Below are 15,543 nucleotides of genomic sequence, written 5' to 3' on the forward strand. Positions count from 1 at the left end.
CACTAGCCGGGCTCGGAGCAGGGGGATGAGCAGGGACGCCGAGGAGGGGAGGCAGGAAGGAGCCATCCCTCTCATCTCTATCAGCAGGGAGAGAGCTTTCCTACGATCTTTAGGAATTATGAAAAATAAATCACGAGAAATTAAAAAAAACCCCAACAGAGTAGAAAAAGAATAAAATTATCTAACACCTCAGCTGCACATCATTATAGAAACCGTGGGCTTTTTATACGCATTACAGTAAGGCAGCCGTCCCCACCACCACACTCAGTACGACGGATCAGTAATTGTTTTCATACACTTTAATTAGAAAAACTCAGATGGCTATGAATAATAATGGAAAAGAGAGACTTTTGCACTTGAAAGGTTGAAGTCAATCAAGTGTGAATGACGGCAAAAAAGAAAAAAAAAAGACACCAATTCATCAGGCCTCTGTTGTCTCGCCGCGTCTTTAATCATAATTCCTGATTGGGATTCAAGAAGGCAGTAAGCAGCGGTTCTTTGTCTGCCTTCACCTTCCGTCAATTAACTCTCCCCGAAATATAATCATCAACCTCACATGCTCCTCTGCATCTTAATCTGGGTCTCCAAACCAGTAAGTCCTGCCCTATATGTGTTTAAGTAATTACCTTTATCTACCTGCATCTCCACAGCCACAGCTCTCACCCTACTTCTACCAGCCCTCCACAATAAAAAAAAAAAGTGGGGAAAAAAAAATGCTGTGGTACATTAAATTGCTACAGGCACAAAATCCCAACAGGCAAATGGAAAAATGCTTGGAAAAAAGTGCAGGAAACTAGAAATCCTGGATACGGATGTAGGCAGTCCAGACTGCCAAACAGGGCTGGCCCTGGGAAGCAAAACCTCAGAAATAAGGCACTGGTCCTGCCCGGGCTACTGGACCTGCTGTAGTCCTCTACCTGTCCAGCACCATTCAGGTCTCTCCCGAAAGCGCTGCCTGTTTCCCGTGCCGTTTCCAGGGCAGGACCACTCTGTCTCTTCATCCCCACGGACCATCCCCTGAGCAGGCAGCAAAGGTAACAGCAGTGAAAACGGGCTGCGCGCCTCTCACCATTTCCCACTTACGCGAAATTCCAGACTGCCCATTTTGGGCTCTCTGTCCTTTTACACCGCAGACGGGTGCGAGGACACACCACTTCTCTGTACGTGCAGAAAACGCCTCGCGCCCTGTGGCTGCTTTCAATATAAACAAATTGGAGCACCGAGGGGCAGGAAGTCTTAGTAGGCCATAGCCGCCCGGCAGGTAAACAAGGCGTGGTGCGCTACGACACCGCGTTTTGCACCCCAGATGTATGTAAACGGCAGTAACCGCTCTGCTGACGGAGAGGAAGGTGTCTATTTGGAGCACGGCCTGTGCCAGTGTGTGTGGCTGTTCAGTGCCCCCTCTCACCTGAGAAGGCAACCCCTGGCATACAGTGCTGGCCCCTGTCCTCTCTGCCTCCCTGTTTAAACGTCCCTTCAGCACCAACTCTTTCACCACGGCAGTGTCAGTCGGTGGGAACCGTTACCCAAAACCAGCCCTACAGATGTAAGCCTGACGACGTGACTTGTCTTCTCCCTTCCCTTCCGTACACACTCGCTCTGCTCAGTGGGGCAGGAACTTGCTTGGGTGAAGAGCAAAGGAGGGGGAGGTTCGGGCCAGAGCCTGTGGCAGCCTCTCCTGCACTCCGCGTTGAAATATTTCTGCTGTGGTACAAACTGGAGGTAAGAACAGTGGCCGGAGACCTCCCCTCTAGAGCAGACTGCAGAGGAGCCAACTATCTCTCTCAGAAGACGGAAAGTTGTTGGGACAAGCCTCTGTGCTGCCAAAGACCCTCCCTTTTGAATGAAATTCAGATCCCCCAGTGCAGTGTAAATGTCTTTACGGTGACGAGATCCACTGATGTGCATGGGCGCCTCGGTTCAACGGCCACTTCTACAGACAGCGTGGTCCAGTGAGGGACTGTTACAAAAACCCAAGGGCTGACAGGCTACTGCCTCCCTGTCCCACGAGTCCCCTCAGCAGAGCGCACACGCCCTGACACCCACAGACCCGCCTGTCACTGGCTTGGCAATAACCCGCAGGTTATTGTGACAACCTACAGCAGTGACCGGTGTGGCTCCTGCCACTGCCCGATCTACCATGTTCTTACCACGATGAACTGCAGGGCTGCTGCTCAGCACGGGCCGGAGGCTCAGAGCTTCCACACCCCTCCCACGCTGGCCCCAGCAGCGTGACAGAACCATATTCTGGGCACGTCCGAAAAATTAATCTTGGACAGCGTGACCAGCCAGCTCCCCTTGCGCATTGGATCTGCCTGCTCTGACTGTCCTCTGAACCCAGCGACCGAATGTGTGCCCATGCAGGTCCTCTGCAAATGCTCCAAAACGCTGAAATCGTACAGCTTTGGAAAGAAAATCTCTAGGAGGGGTCTGAGGAGATACATTGCTATCCCTATGTCCATGCAACGGGGGAAATGCACATGCGATGCGAGGTTCCCAACCAGACAAAGGAGGTAATTTCCATTACAAAGAGAGAGAGAGGGTGCTGGAGTGAAAAGCTTCATTAGACTCAGAGAGGCAAAGCGATGGCAGTATACCAAGGTCACTTCTAATTTAGACCATCTAATTGGCAAACATGGCTCCAAATGGCTATCATCTCACAGGGCTCAGAATTAATGAAGCCCGATTATTTTCATTACCTTCATCCGAGATGGAGAATGAGACACAGAGTGAGAGGGAATCGGGGGAGTGAGAGGGGGTGAGAAGGAGGGAGAGAAAAATTGAATGACAGCAGAAGGGAGAGCACAATAAGAGAAGACAATAGGAAAGAGGGAAAAATGTAAAGATAGCAGGAGGGAGACGTGAGGGTGGCAGGGATGAGCAAGAATTACTCTTAGAGCAAGGGAGAAAAGAAAAAGATGGAAAGACGGCTGGAAACACTGGAAGACGCCCTAAATCGAGGCAGAGAAATCTGACAACAGACATGACGGGAGAGGAACGTGCAGCAGGATAAAGCTGGCGGCGGGAGGAGGGAGAGCTCCCTGCTCCCGGAGGCTCCTGGGAAGCCGTCCCTTCTCCCGGCTTGAGCCCATCAGTCTTGTCAATCGCCTGTGCCGGCGAACTGCACTTCACCCTCATTAAGGGGCTCTCTGCCGAAGCGGCGCAGGCCCAAGATTAGCAGAGAGGCTGTTACAGGGAAAGATGGCGATCAGACCTGCTTCCAGCAGCTGAAATGTCACGTAAAATGGACTTGGCCACATTTGTTCACCAGCCCCGTGGAAGGAAGGCTGCAGGAGATGGGGAGGGACGGCGGAAGGCGCCGCCCCTGCCCCCTGGGGCTCCTCTGGCCCCCACATCGCGTGGGGGTGCGGTGCGCGCTCCGGTCCTCTCAGCCTGTGGCTGCAGCCCCGCCAGCGCCCATCCAGCGCCAGGGCCGGTGAGGACGCGGGTGTTCCGTGGGACAGCCAACCCCGCTGCTCGCTGATGGGAAAAGGAGGGGGCTGGAAGCAGCCCGCTCTGAGATGCTGAGCACAAGCAAGCAGCCGTTACCATGGCAACAGACATATTCGACACTGCAGGTTCCTGAAAGGCGTCTGATAAGGTATTATTAACTGGAGCCTCCTCCAAATGCCGAGCGCAAAGATACTGTGTCGAAAGGGACCTGGCTCCCATTTACTGGACTGCAATTCCCTCGCGGTGGCACCACGACCTGATCCACGCGTCAGACTGAGACGGGAGTCTTAGCTAGAACAAGCAAAATCAGGAACGTTTGATGCTGCCACATTCTGCACAAGCCATACTGTTTCTTGAAATATCTGTCACGAAACGCAAAAACCCCCACCTTTTGACCCACATGCTACTTGACCTGAAGCAGGAGAGGCAATCTTCCTCCCCAGACGTATCTCTGGGTACCAAAGGAAACAGCTGCGCAGGGCCGGCGCCAGCAGCAAGGTGGAAAGGCCAGAGAGAAGAGGATGAGCCTCATGGCTCAGCCGGTCTCCAAGGTTCTCAGCAGAGGTCCTGCGTCTGCAGCAGGAGGACGAGGCCCAGCTCCAGCACAGAGCTGTGCTCACCCAAGGGCACTGTGCTCCCTGGGACTGCGGTGCTTTGGCCGGGGCGCCGGCCCAGAGCTCCTCAACCAGCGCCTTCTGCCGGCCTCCCTGCATCCTGGAGGACACAGGCCAAGGGGACGGACCAGCCCAACTGCGCCAGTTCCGGACCGCGCGTTCTGCCGACAGCCCCGCTCAGGAACCAATCATTTCACGCCAGCATAGCAGATGCCCTTAGCAAACGTTACGCTCGCTGGTGTAAGAAAGCGGCTCAGCTTCTGCTTGCTGCTCTTGTAAGGTCAAAATGTCTTCCATTAATTCAGTTAGAAGCTAACAAGATTCGTCCAAGTCCTCAGAAGGTATTTACACACATAAGCACCATCAATCAAAATGGATGCTGGACACAGAGACCAAGGTCTTTGTGACGGGAGCGCTCCCTGACCCAGGCGCGCGAGCGGTCGGCAGAGCAGAGCTACGTCCTGCCGGAGCCCGTGGGCACAGCCAGCTTCGCAGGCCCAGGGAACTGCCGGTGCTCTTTCCCCTGCCTCTCTACATTCTGTTCCTCAGAGAGTGCTGGGACCTGCCAGCCTGGCTGGATTTAATGGGTTTCACGCCACGGTGCCTACTTGGGGTAGACGTGGGTCTCGTGGGCAGCCGGGAACGCTCGGTCACCGCAAGCCGGGGCGCCAGAGACACCTTCAGCTCCTGTGGAGCCCAAGGGGGCCGAGAGAGAGCAGAAGAGTGAGAGGAGAGGTAGCTGCTACAGCAAAGGGGGGAGATAAAAGGCATAAAGGCATTTGAGAAGGAGCCACAAGAGTACTGGAAGGGCAACAGAACAAGACCAGAACTGTAAGAGAAAAGCCAGGCGCTGCTGCGTGTGCTTGCTCAGACCATGTCACAGGAGGGGAGCTGATAAAAGAACATGAGCACTACGACAAACACGGTACTATTCACCTCCATTGTCAGGAACCAGCAAAGAAGGGAGAAAACAAGCAGAGATGGAGTGCAAGAAAAAAAAAATCACAAAGAGAAAGAACTGACAGGAATCAAAATAAACGCTTATTTAATATACTTGGCAATAAGTTCTTAACTGCAGACACAATCTTGCCTTGAAGATTATACTAAAAAACAACAGTGCAGAAATCTGACCATACATCCCATTTGTGAGTTTAGAAGGGTTTTTGAAAATGTGCCTTATGAATTCTACCTGTATCTTAAACCGCCACTAGCAAATGGAAAGGCGCACTCATGTGAAACCTCTGAAAAGGGAATTCACGAAAGAAATACCCTGAGATTCCAAATGTGATTTACCGAAGCAAGCGGCTGAGCGCTGGGAGCGGGGTAAGCCTTCACGAGCATTTCTGCACCGTGACAGCACATACAGGTCTCACAGAAGAGGCTCAGTGCTGCACACGCGACTCCACGTGTATGCCAGCAGCAGAGAGACTCTCGGGCAGTGGCTCTGGGGCAAAGTGAGCCACAGCACAAACCCAGGTCGCACAAATGAGAACCCGAACGCTGCGCTGCTCATCTACTACTTCTCACCAAGCACTGCCTCTTGAGTCAGACGAATTTAAATCCCTCAGAGACAGTGTTGGAGCAGGATTCCCACGCTAGGTGCTAAATAAGGATGCAGGGCAGAACAAGAGCCTGGTGCAAACACGCTCGTGCTGAACCACAACGTGCCGTCTGAAGTTTCTGCTCCCCACCAGAATATTGCAATAGCAGTCACAACCCACACACCGGCACAGCGTCGTTGACAAACACCTCGAGAAGTGGAGTTGTTACAAGTTTTGAGCTCCATGTGAAGACAGTTGACTTTATCCAGTGAACTTTCACTCCACACTTCAGTGGCTAACTTCCTACTTCAGAGAATTTTAACTGCCTATGCTTAAATTTTAATTTAATCCCAGGCAGGCATTTCAAAACATCTTAAAGACAGCACTTGAAACAGCAGCTCTAGCATTCCACAGTCCCATAAGGTTCCGCCTCCCTTCGGCTAATGGCAGCATATCCCCAGCTTGTTCAGGCTACCCTGAAAAAAGGGAATTGTTACACAACAAAAGCATTGTAATTTTGGATGGAGCGACTCCTGACAGAAGTCAGAGATCCAACTTATCTCACACAACCGTAACAATGATCCTCATTAAGCGAGCGAGGCCCAGAACACGGGCTGCACAATAGGACTGTCTCCTCTCCATGAGATGAGACTGCCAAGGGAAGTGACTCTATTGGTTCACAAAATCATAGTTTAAGCAGAAATGTGAGATCTAATTTCCTGTAATGCTACCTTAACCACCCTGGCTGTCCTCCTTGGGAAGTGCTCACCAACACACGAGCACTTTCGCTCTGCATCAGGAGCAGCACAGCGTATCAGCTCCCGCATCTCCCAGAAGCTTCTGTGCAGGATGCGATCCCATGCAATGACCTCGGTGGCCAAAGGAGATCGCATCTGTTCTAATCTCTTCACAGGGAAATTACTCAACGCTGCAACACTGCCCCTTTCCACAGTGCTCGAGCACAGACAATACAGTCTCTGCAGACGAAGCAAGCAGGGATGGGACAAACCCAGATGACAGGGCCCCGACAGATGAAGGAGCTGCCCACTGCAGCGAAGGCAGCTCGCGCAGCTCATCTTTGCCAGCGCAGCAGCAGCCGTGCCTGACTGTGCCGCCGCTTACCGTCATGATGAGCTTCTCCACGCAGTCGGGTGACACGCTGTGCAGATGGGTGAGGTGCAGCTGCAGATGGATCTTGTTATTCAGCATGTCCTGGCAGAGCGGGCAGCGGAGCATGGGCTGCACTGAGTGCTGGGTCATGGCGTGCACGCGCAGCCGGTTCACGTCTGTGTTACTGTACTTGCAGTATGGACACTGATACATCTGCAGAGCAAGAGAAATGAATCACCCAATTGTTACAGCTGCTGCTTTCCTCTTCCCTTACAGCTAGACTTTAATAATTCGATGCCTTCTCATACCACCAGTTATCGCCTTTCCTTCTCCCTCTCCTATTTTATTCTTTGCTTTTGGCACATATGAAACAAATTACCTGCTTGAGATGGACAAAAAGCTGGGTTCTTCCTCCTTACCTGCTCTGATTTGGTCTCCTCAGAAGTTTTTGACCATTTGAAGGAGAGAGGCGACTCAGAGCTGCTGGGAAACGATATTCGTTTAGAGGATGCTGGAGGCTCTGTCAGCTCCTTCTCTGCCTGGCTGGCTGGCGCTGCAACAAAAAGAGATTTATATCAGAACATCCCCAAAGAGGCTTGAGTTGGATGAAGACAATATTTCCATGTTGGAGGAGGATGAGTTTGTGGACTAACTTGTGTCCTACAAAGCACGTGTGGCCAAGAAAAATTCACTCCTGATTATCTTCCACAGCAAGGGAACCGTGTCATTTACGGTTAGATGCAGAGAGATCTCAGCTATTTCTGTGGGCTGCTTACAACCTGCCAGGTACAGGAGAGTCTCGTCCTGTGTTCACGTGGGACACACGCGTGCTTGGCCAGATGTGAAGGCCAACACGTCACCTCCAGGAGCAGCCGGACTGACATGACCAAGCTGAACTCCTACTCCTAGCCCACCTGGGACGTTCTGCACATGGACACTCTGGAATACATTTCCCTTCCAGACGACTGGAAGCCGTGGCCGTCGACTCCGCCGAGGCGCACACTGTACTGGGAGTGGCGGCGCTGCCAGGATGGCACTGGCCAGCCCGGCCCACGCATCTCAGGGAAGAGCGCACCTCTGGGGGTACTGCTCAGCACGCGGTCCCACCGAAATCACAATGGCAGAGACCCAGCCTGCAGACCGTGTGGGATGGGACCTGACAATCTCGCACTGTAACGAGCTGAGGAAAGGGGATTTTATTTCAGCAAAACAGAAAAAGGCAAATGAGCCCAGAAGTCAACAGCAAAACACGGCAAGTCGAGCGGGAAGCACAGCCCTGACCTTTACCCCTCCCCCGAACCCTGGCAGCCTGCAGAACATAAATTTGTGGGACATCTATTATTTAAAAACTGTAAGGACAAGTATATTATACACAGCCCCCGTCTCCTCCTCCCCGAGCACACATTCATAACAGTACTTTAATCTGTCTCGAATCGACTTCAAACCCATTTCGCCCTTAATGGGAGTTATTCATTTTCACTTGAAAGGTAATATATGACAGCTGGATATTTAATATGATGGATCAGCTGCCGATTAACAAGGCGCTGTAGCGTTCTCAGACCGGTCCCCCTATACTCTTCCCCTTGCCTCCTATTCTCTTTGTGAACCCGCCGGTATCGCTCCTGCTTTGAAAGACGCCGTCAGAGCAAGATCCAGGTAAACTGCTTCCCTCGCAAAGATCCCTCTGCTCCCTGGCATCAGCTGTATTTGAAAGGCACCACATCACAGTGAGAAACGCCGTCCCCATTTCTAACCGCCTTCCCTGTCAGTTCCCACCTCCAAGAGGCAAAATAACTTCCAAGAGAGGGAAAATGGGCATTGCAAACAGAAACCAGTACTGCCAGTGGGAGGCAGGGACCAGAGGAGCTCTGGTACTACTGTGTGTCTTCGGGCAGACCTGGCCATGCCAACGCCTGCTTAGAGGCGATGCCCTCGCCCGGAGTGCTGCCCTGCTGCACGCCAGCTCCTTCAGCCCTGGCTGCTTACGTGGCCTCCACGCACGGATGTAAAGTCCAGGCTGCATCTGAAACCAAACCCACAGGACACCACTGCGCTGCCAACTTCAGGAAAACATCCAAACCTAGAGATTCTTTGTGTAAAACAGGTCTGTGGTGTCAGGGCTGACTTAGGGACACCAACACAGATCCCGCTCTGCCCCTGCGCAGAACGATGGGCAGCTTCTCAGGCCTGAACATGAGACCTTCCCTGGGGTTCAGAAGCGAAAAGTCCTTAAAGATGTCTACAGGAACAAAGCTGGCTTCTCTTACTTTCTGCTAATAAAACGTGCTTGGAGCATGAGAAACATGGCACAACCCCGGACCTGCCAGCGCTGCTCCTCAGCCGAGAAGAGCAGTCTCTCCCGGTGCGTTTGGAGAGGCAGACTATCACCGTGGCCCAGCGACGTGGCGGGTGGAGGACCACCCTGCCTTAAAATGTCCTGCCCAAGCCCTGTGTGATGCGAGTGGCCCCAGTAAAGAAGCTAATTGCTGCTGACATCGTCCACTCCTCAGCGTGACCTCGGACATGGATGCGTCAGCCCCAATCAGGCAGTCAGACATTGGGACCGGCATCCGGAGACCCCAGGTCTGCCAGTGTGGTCACACAGCCATGCGAGCTCTGCTCCAGCCCTGCACGGGGCGGGAACGACCACACCAGCCATGACTTTGGGTTCCCTTAGACCGCTCTGCCCCAGGCAGTGACTGTGTCTCCTGCCTGCTCCAGGCAGGGTCTCTGGGCTCTGTATCTGTCAACTGCTGCTACAAACCTCTGGGTGTCATCTGCTCCGCGAAACTACCAACGGGTGCTGCTGCAAGCTGTGCTGGTACTGCCGGTCTGCAAGAGGGGCAGGGGACGCGAGGGAGGAGACGGGATGACTGGAGAAACCTCTGCTCATCTGTACGGGTCACCGTTCCAAATACAGGATGGCAAGGCTTTCAGTTTTGGCAATAGAGTGAGAACTGCAAAACACCTACAGAACTGCATTAATAACCCCGGTGAGCTCTGGACACTTGCAAACCCCTGGTGTCCCCAGCGGCCGTGGGACCTGCGCTGGCACAGTGAGGAACTCCAGGAGCCCCCGCTCCTCACCCTCTCCCACCGACTTCACCGCGCACCGCTTCCAGCCACTCACCAGTGTGGTGTTCTCGGGTGCAGTGACTAAATTCAGCAACCCAACTGTCAGCTACCCCACAGCTGCTGAACACTGGCTCAACCCTCTCAAGTCACAACAGGGTATTTCCTTATTTCCCTTCTACTGGGAAGCAGCCTGCTTACAATTAGGGAAAAATGAAAGGTAATTAACATTTACTTTTACTTGCCATCTACAAATGTCCCATTTTATTAAATGCACTTGATCCTACCCGTAACTTCAATCCTTCAATACCAGAATTATTAACAACAGTCCAGACCCCAGAATAACTGGTTTGTTGCAGAGTTCTGGAATTTTAACACTGAGAACGAAATTTACCGTTGATAAACAGCCAAATGCACGAAGTGACACATTCAGTCCACATCACAGATCAGAGGAGTTAAGAACTCCCTTCTGCCTGGAGAAACGAGGACACGCGGCTTGGCGCCTGCCTGCACAGCTCTGGCAGCTGCGCAGGACCTTCGCGTCTGCACGGCGTGGATGGGACAGAATGTCCTCAGCTGAAAACCTCCGAAAGGCCCTGGCCCCGAACGGCAGCTGGGCACCAGAGAAGGTGGAGCACAACGCCTGCGCCCCAGCCACGTCCCACATCACACTGAGAGGTCCAGGCCTTGCAGAAAGAAAAAGGAATCTGGGTTTACATTACGATGCACGTCTACGTATCAGTTAGTATGATTATTTTTACTCTTCAAATGGATTTAGTTCAGATTTGCCGACCTTACAGAGAAACCTGCATTTCTCCACAAATGCACCCAAAAGCCAAGTGCAACGGGACGGCGCTGCTGCAAGCGTGCTGGCCCACCGCAGCACTTCCCAGAGACCTACTTTTCTTCTCACTCCTCCTCAGTAGCTTCTGCTTTTCAGAGAAGGAGGAGAAACCCTCCCAGCTGTTATTTCGGAGGCGAGATGGGACACTTCCCTGGCAGTGCAGATTCTCCCCTTTGTGAGGGCCAGAGGCAAAGCCAGCAAAGGTCCTCAAAGCTGCCTGCTCTCCACGCTGGTGGGAAGGGAGTCGCACCCGCCTCCCAGCCATCAGGTTCTCTCAGCTAAAGTACCACTGACAGCCCCTTCATCTAAACTTCCATCTCCCAACCCGGCAACATAATGGAGAAGCCAATTAAATGATTATTAATTCATGCCGCTTTCCGTAAGCCAGCAGTTCTCATCTCCCTGCATTCCGTAAACCAGCTTGCCACTTGCCCTAGAAATTTACAGTGGGGTTTCTGCTATCTCCATTGATTTAAAAAACACCGCCCTCCCTGCCCCCAGCCTACTGTAAAAATTCTCTTCCTACTAAGTTCAGCAGCCAGCCTGGGAAAAAGTTTTCAGTGGGACGGGGGAACTGTGTTTTCACAGCCCGATGGAAAATAAAAGTCCATATTTGGTGGTGCCTCCCTCCTCAAGCCTCCCCTGACGTGTTCTTGGAGCAGTTACCCAGCAGCAGAGCCCTCGGACCAGAGCGACCTGCCTGCCGTGCCTGCGCAGCCCCGCGGCTGGGAACGCCCGCGACGGCAGCCATCATCCTTGCATGGGTCTTGCGAAGGAGCATCCTTAAAATGGCTGCGGTCTTCCTCCCGAAATCCTGAGACTGGAGCAGGCCATTTAATGGTTTTATGCTCAGGCAGCCTTCACCACGGACGACAGGCAGGGCCATGCCCTGCGGCCCAGACCGACCTACGCAGCTCCAGTACAGCAGCTCAGGAGCCCAGAACACCGGCGCACGCGGGTTCTGTCTCTGACTCCCTGACAGGCAAGGCTATCTCGCAGAAACAGGCCATCTGCGTTAGTACAGCAAGAGCAGCGCTGAGAGGGGAACCGCACCGAGCCCACAGGGACACAGACGCGGGCAGAGCCCCGCTCAGGCCGCCCCAGAAGGGCAGCTGGGCGTGCGGCTCTTCTGCGGCACTGCCCGTGCCAGCCTGAGTCTCGGTAACACACGGTCCAGCGCTTCTGAAACACCACCTGCTTACGCTCCTAGTTCCCTGAAGGTACCGCTCGTTCTAACAAGGCGTTGCAGCTGTACGAACAGGCCCGTGTACTGCCTGTTGCTCTACGGTATTTTCTCAACTCTGTATTTGACAAATAACGTGGTAGACAGAAATAAACACACAGAGATTTGCAACCACACTTTCGTACCCAGACCTTTATCGCTGCCTTTCAGAAACATGTCCCTGAAAATGGCCAAATAATTTGTTTTTCTAATGCTGTGTCACACCTTCTGGCCTGCAGTGAGTACGAACAACCGAATTACTATTAAATATTCATAGCACAGTACCCAGAAGCTGCAGCCACCACCAGACTTTTCTGCCACATTCTGTACAAACGCAAAGCACCCAAAAACGCCAGGTTGAGACGCCAGGCAGCACAAGGGGCACATAGAGGAAGCGCTTTGCTTCCCATCACGAGCACCACAGACGTTCCCCGCGGCCCTACGATCAGCTCCTCTGCCATCGGCTCCTGAAGCAGCCGGGCTGCTTCCCGCGTGGTGCTCGAACACGGCGCTGCGCTCTGAACCAAGAGCGAAGGTACTGGGGGAGAGGAAACAACCCGTGCAGGCTGGGTGAGAGACACTGGAGCAATGGCACAAGTGCTGGATCACCCCAAAGGTTAGGAGACTCCCGACTGACCCACGGAGGAGGGCTGGCGAGCAACGCGGCTGCAGGCGGCCCTGTGACGCTGGCACAAGGTTGCAGGTGCTCACAGAGATGTATGTGGTGGCGACTGCAGCGGAAGCTGACCTTGGCACACCAGCAGCAAAACGCTCCGGCAAACGTCCCCGAAAGAAAAAGCCTGGACCAAAGCCGGGAGGCTTCCCTGCCCCAGGAGCGACGGCTCCCTCTTTGCCTCTCTGTGTTACGTGGAGACTGCGCCGGGCAGAAGGGAAGATGGGGTAGGCAGAAAACCATCCCATCTTGTGCCCAGCACCACACACGTTCGCAAAGGGGTTTCCTAAAGCGATGCATCTTTTCTTCCAGCAATGGCGTCTAAGATTCTATCTTGAGAACCATGAGAAATCTTGGTTTTCTTAAAATTACAAAGTGGCTGAAAGGAAACAAGTGATAATCTTCTACATTTCCCTATTTCATACGGTTCTTGAGGCAGTTATCAACCTGTGTGAGTATTACTGTCCAATTCAATTGAATAAATATTTCCACTAACATACCATGAGCGTCCATATCAACAAATTTATTAAATCAATGTGTTGAGCTTGAGAGATGGTCTAAACAACAGCAATTCTGCTAACTCCTTAAAACCAGCAATAAGGGATCGGCCCCAGCGCCAGGCAGCACACAGCTACCTGGCAGCAGAAACCAGCGGTGGGGAAAGAGTGAACATGAGAGTGGAGACAGCAGAGGTGTCGGCAGAGACCCCCGGCCGAAGAACAGGCAAGGAAAGGATCTGAAAACAGCGAAGCGGCCGTCGGACATGCTCTGCTGCAGCACCACAATCCACCCAGCAGTGGCTCCAGGACGGCTCCTCCGCGGTCCCAGATGTCCTGCAGAGCCGGGACTGCTGTATGGGTGGGTTTTAGTTGGTGCTGTCACTGCTGGGGAGGGAGCAACCGGTCTGTCCCGTGCTGAACATGACACGTGCGTGCTTCCAAGATCGGCAGCTGGCAAAGGCAGCCGAGAGCCGCAGGGAGGGACGGCGCCAGTCTGGGGGCCTGCAGGACCATTTCTCCCAGCTAGAAGTCAACGATTGCTCTGGTTGGTAATTTTGCTGCTTTTTATTTCTGAAGTAGCCTTACTTCGCTAGGTAAACACAGAGAAAGAACGTTCAAAGAAGAGTCACAGAAACGATGAGGCTGACCGGCGGAAGGCTCCAAGACACCGTGGAGGTGGCCGAGCTCCACAGCCCCACAGGAGCGGAGGGGGCCAGGGCCAGGTGAGCCTGGTAGAGCCCGGCCAGGACGCTGCGCGGAGGGCGACTGGGGGTGTTCGGGGGCTGTGGCTGGGCAGCGCCCGCGGCCGGCCGGCTCCAGCCATGGCGCAGAGCCCGGGGAGGGTCCCACGGCCTGCCCTGGGGAAGGGCCGCTTTGGAGTCCTCCCAGAGCCACCGCTGGGCCATCGCCGTCCCTTGGCCCCACCGAGACCAGAAACCCAGCACCTGCGGACGCTGCCGAGAGCCAGGTGCGCGCCCCGCTCCGAGTCCAGCCTCCCCAGCGAGCCACGGCACGGAGGCACCTGGCCCGGCTGCTTTCCCAGGCTCGAGCTGGCACCCAGGAGCCTTCTGTAAATGCTCAGGGAAAAAAGCACAGCTGCAGCGTGCTTTCCCAGCCCCTCTCCTGGGTTTCCCTCACACAGAAGCCAGGGCTGAGAGTCACTCCACTGCGCCCCTCGTCCCCTTCCTCCCAGCCCGCTCTCGCCCTGTCTTCACTCTGGTTTGCAGAATATCCCAGCCATTAAGTGCTCAACGAAGGCCATATATTAAAAACCAGAAAAAAGCGGCAGCGGGGGGAGGGGCAGTAATAGATTTCCGTCAGGATGTGCCTGACCTGTTTTTTTCAATTTCAGTAATTAGAAAGGCAGTGGGCCTGTAGGAATTATTCATAAACTGCAGGAGCTGTGCAGTATACATTTATGTTAAACATGTCAAATCCGATTGAAATCATGCCTGCCAGCACCATACTCCATAAACACACTTTTCTGCAACAATTTCCCAGCTCTCAGCAGCCCATTAATATCTCCTTTAATAGCAATCTACCACGGATTCGAATCAGGGACGCTCCATTGCACTAATTGCTCTGTGTTAGGTGAGCATCATGGATTAAAAAAAAAAAAAATCATTAAAAAAAATAAAAGCCCTTCAGGCTAGTCCTCTAGAAATATTTCATTTCAATCTATATTTTAAGTAGAGTTTGTTCCTTGTTTTTGTGGAAAAACCCCTGATATTCTACATCTATACAACCGACAGCACATTAAGGAAGTCTCTCTCACAGCTGGGTCACTGCAGACGAAGTGCTTCTCTCTAGTCAGAAAATACAAATAAGCCCCACCCCAAATCTCCAAAGTCTCGCACTGATCCACCCTGGTCTGGTTCAAGCTTTAGCTGGAAACCGATGTGTGGAATATTCATCATTCCCATCCCGCCTCAAAAATGGAGTTGGAAACAGCCACGACTTCGTCCCTCCTTGCTGGCTTGCTTGTGATGAATCTCACGCTGGTCACGATGAGAGAATTTCTGAAGCTCAGTCATCAGGCAAAGCGCATCCCCCTTCTCCAGCACGGAGGTGGACGGCGCTGGAGCAGAAAGAGGGGAGCAGGCAATGCAGAGGCAGCGCTGGTGCAAGGGGGCTGCACCCGACGGCGCTTGGGAGCTGCTCAATCCCATTGCCGGAGAGAGGAAAAACAGAAGGCAAACAGGTCCTGTCTAGGAACAGGGGCCACGAGCCCTGTTGCCTCCACGCAGCCTTTTAGGAGTCACGTCACAGCGCCAGTGCCCGCAAGCACGCTGCCCGTCAGGAGCTGAGGGGAACAGAGGTGGCGGGAGCACTGCTGAATGCAGACGGCACTGCCGCTTTCCAGAGATCCTTCAGGAGCCACAAACTCGTATGTGAAAATCCAAGTAAAACGAATCCTTATTTGGGATGGAGTTTTCCACCTGTATTTCAATGGAAAGTATCACCTCAAGAAATGTTTCTGCTTAATATTATTCCGTTTTAAAATAAATAAAAACC

At 53.2% G+C, this 15,543-nt stretch overlaps 1 protein-coding gene across 1 annotated transcript in view; it reads right to left on the bottom strand.

Annotated features, from left to right (window-relative positions):
* The window catches only part of ZFHX3 (zinc finger homeobox 3), a 154,429-nt gene that overhangs the window by 18,887 nt on the left and 119,999 nt on the right, over positions 1-15,543 (bottom strand). Inside the window, exons 6-7 of the mRNA XM_086757796.1 lie at positions 7,138-7,271; positions 6,731-6,931 (exon numbers count right to left, since the gene is read on the bottom strand). Of these exons, the coding sequence (XP_086613922.1) occupies positions 6,731-6,931; positions 7,138-7,271 (335 nt within the window). The remainder of the gene's footprint in view (positions 1-6,730; positions 6,932-7,137; positions 7,272-15,543) is intronic.

Source organism: Chlamydotis macqueenii, chromosome 13 (genome assembly GCF_036417535.1).
Source record: "Chlamydotis macqueenii isolate bChlMac1 chromosome 13, bChlMac1.mat, whole genome shotgun sequence".
NCBI classification, from domain to species: domain Eukaryota; kingdom Metazoa; phylum Chordata; class Aves; order Otidiformes; family Otididae; genus Chlamydotis; species Chlamydotis macqueenii.